The 1,069-nt window shown below is 59.6% G+C and overlaps 1 protein-coding gene across 1 annotated transcript in view; it reads left to right on the plus strand.

Annotated features, from left to right (window-relative positions):
- The first annotated feature begins 300 nt into the window (after window positions 1–300).
- LOC105500252 (protein AF-17-like) overlaps window positions 301–1,069 on the plus strand; it is a 2,022-nt gene continuing 1,253 nt past the window's right edge. Inside the window, exons 1-2 of the mRNA XM_011925689.1 lie at window positions 301–484; window positions 736–844. Of these exons, the coding sequence (XP_011781079.1) occupies window positions 347–484; window positions 736–844 (247 nt within the window). The 5' untranslated portion in view covers window positions 301–346. The remainder of the gene's footprint in view (window positions 485–735; window positions 845–1,069) is intronic.

A 1,069-nucleotide genomic window follows, 5' to 3' on the forward strand; every position in this document is an offset into this window, starting at 1 on the left:
TGAGGCAGGAGAATGGCATAAACCCGGGGGGGCAGAGCTTGCAGTGAGCTGAGATCCGGCCACTGCACTCCAGTTTGGGCGACAGAGCGAGACTCCGTCTCAAAAAAAAAAAAAAAGCAGGTGCAGCAAGCAGATGTCACCCAGGCAAGAAGTGACATCTTTGCAGCAAGAGGGTTAGACTGGATGTGTAGCCAGAATCAGGGAGCACTCGAGCCGGGGAGGGGCTGTCACATCCCTGGCTGAGCAGGAGTCTGGGGTGGAGGGTAACCGTGTGCTTCCCTCTGTCCTTCTTGTGCCTGCAGGCATCTACACCAGTAATAAGGACCCCATCTCCCACAGTGGCGGGATGCTGAGGGCCGTCTGCAGCACCCCTCTCTCCTCCAGCCTCCTGGGGCCCCCAGGGACCTCGGCCCTGCCCCGCCTCAGCCGCTCCCCGTTCACCAGCACCCTTCCCTCCTCCTCTGCTTCTATCTCCACCACTCAGGTGAGACCTGACTCCCGGGCTCCTCCTTCTCTGGGCAGGTTGGGGACAGACTGACAGAGGACCCTAGCCTTCCATGGGAATTGGAGCAACTAGGCTGAGTTGCCACCAGACCTGCCTCCGGGCTCTGGTCCCCTCCTGCCTCCGGGCTCTGGTCCCCTCTGCTCCCCAGCACACCCGGCCCCGTGCACCCTGACACAGTTGTGCCCTAGATCCAAGAATAACTGCCAGGGGATTCTACCTCCCTCCCTTAGGTGTTTTCTCTGGCTGGCTCTACCTTTAGCCTCCCTTCTACCCACATCTTTGGAACCCCCATGGGTGCCGTTAATCCCCTCCTCGCCCAAGCTGAGAGCAGCCACACAGGTATGTGAATATCTGACCCCCTCTCCCCTTTCTTCCCAAAGGTCTGACACCCATCACCTGCATGTGACCCCAGAAAGAATGAGAGCTTTCTGGCTGCCCCCTCCCTCTGGCCATTGCCCTCCCTGCAAAAACAAACAGGCCGGGTGTGGTGGCTCACGCCTGTAATCCCAGCACTTTGGGAGGCTGAGGCGGGTGGATCATCTGAGATCAGGAGTTCGAGACCAG

The sequence above is a fragment of the Colobus angolensis genome, unplaced genomic scaffold (genome assembly GCF_000951035.1).
Source record: "Colobus angolensis palliatus isolate OR3802 unplaced genomic scaffold, Cang.pa_1.0 Scaffold6513, whole genome shotgun sequence".
Taxonomy (NCBI): domain Eukaryota; kingdom Metazoa; phylum Chordata; class Mammalia; order Primates; family Cercopithecidae; genus Colobus; species Colobus angolensis.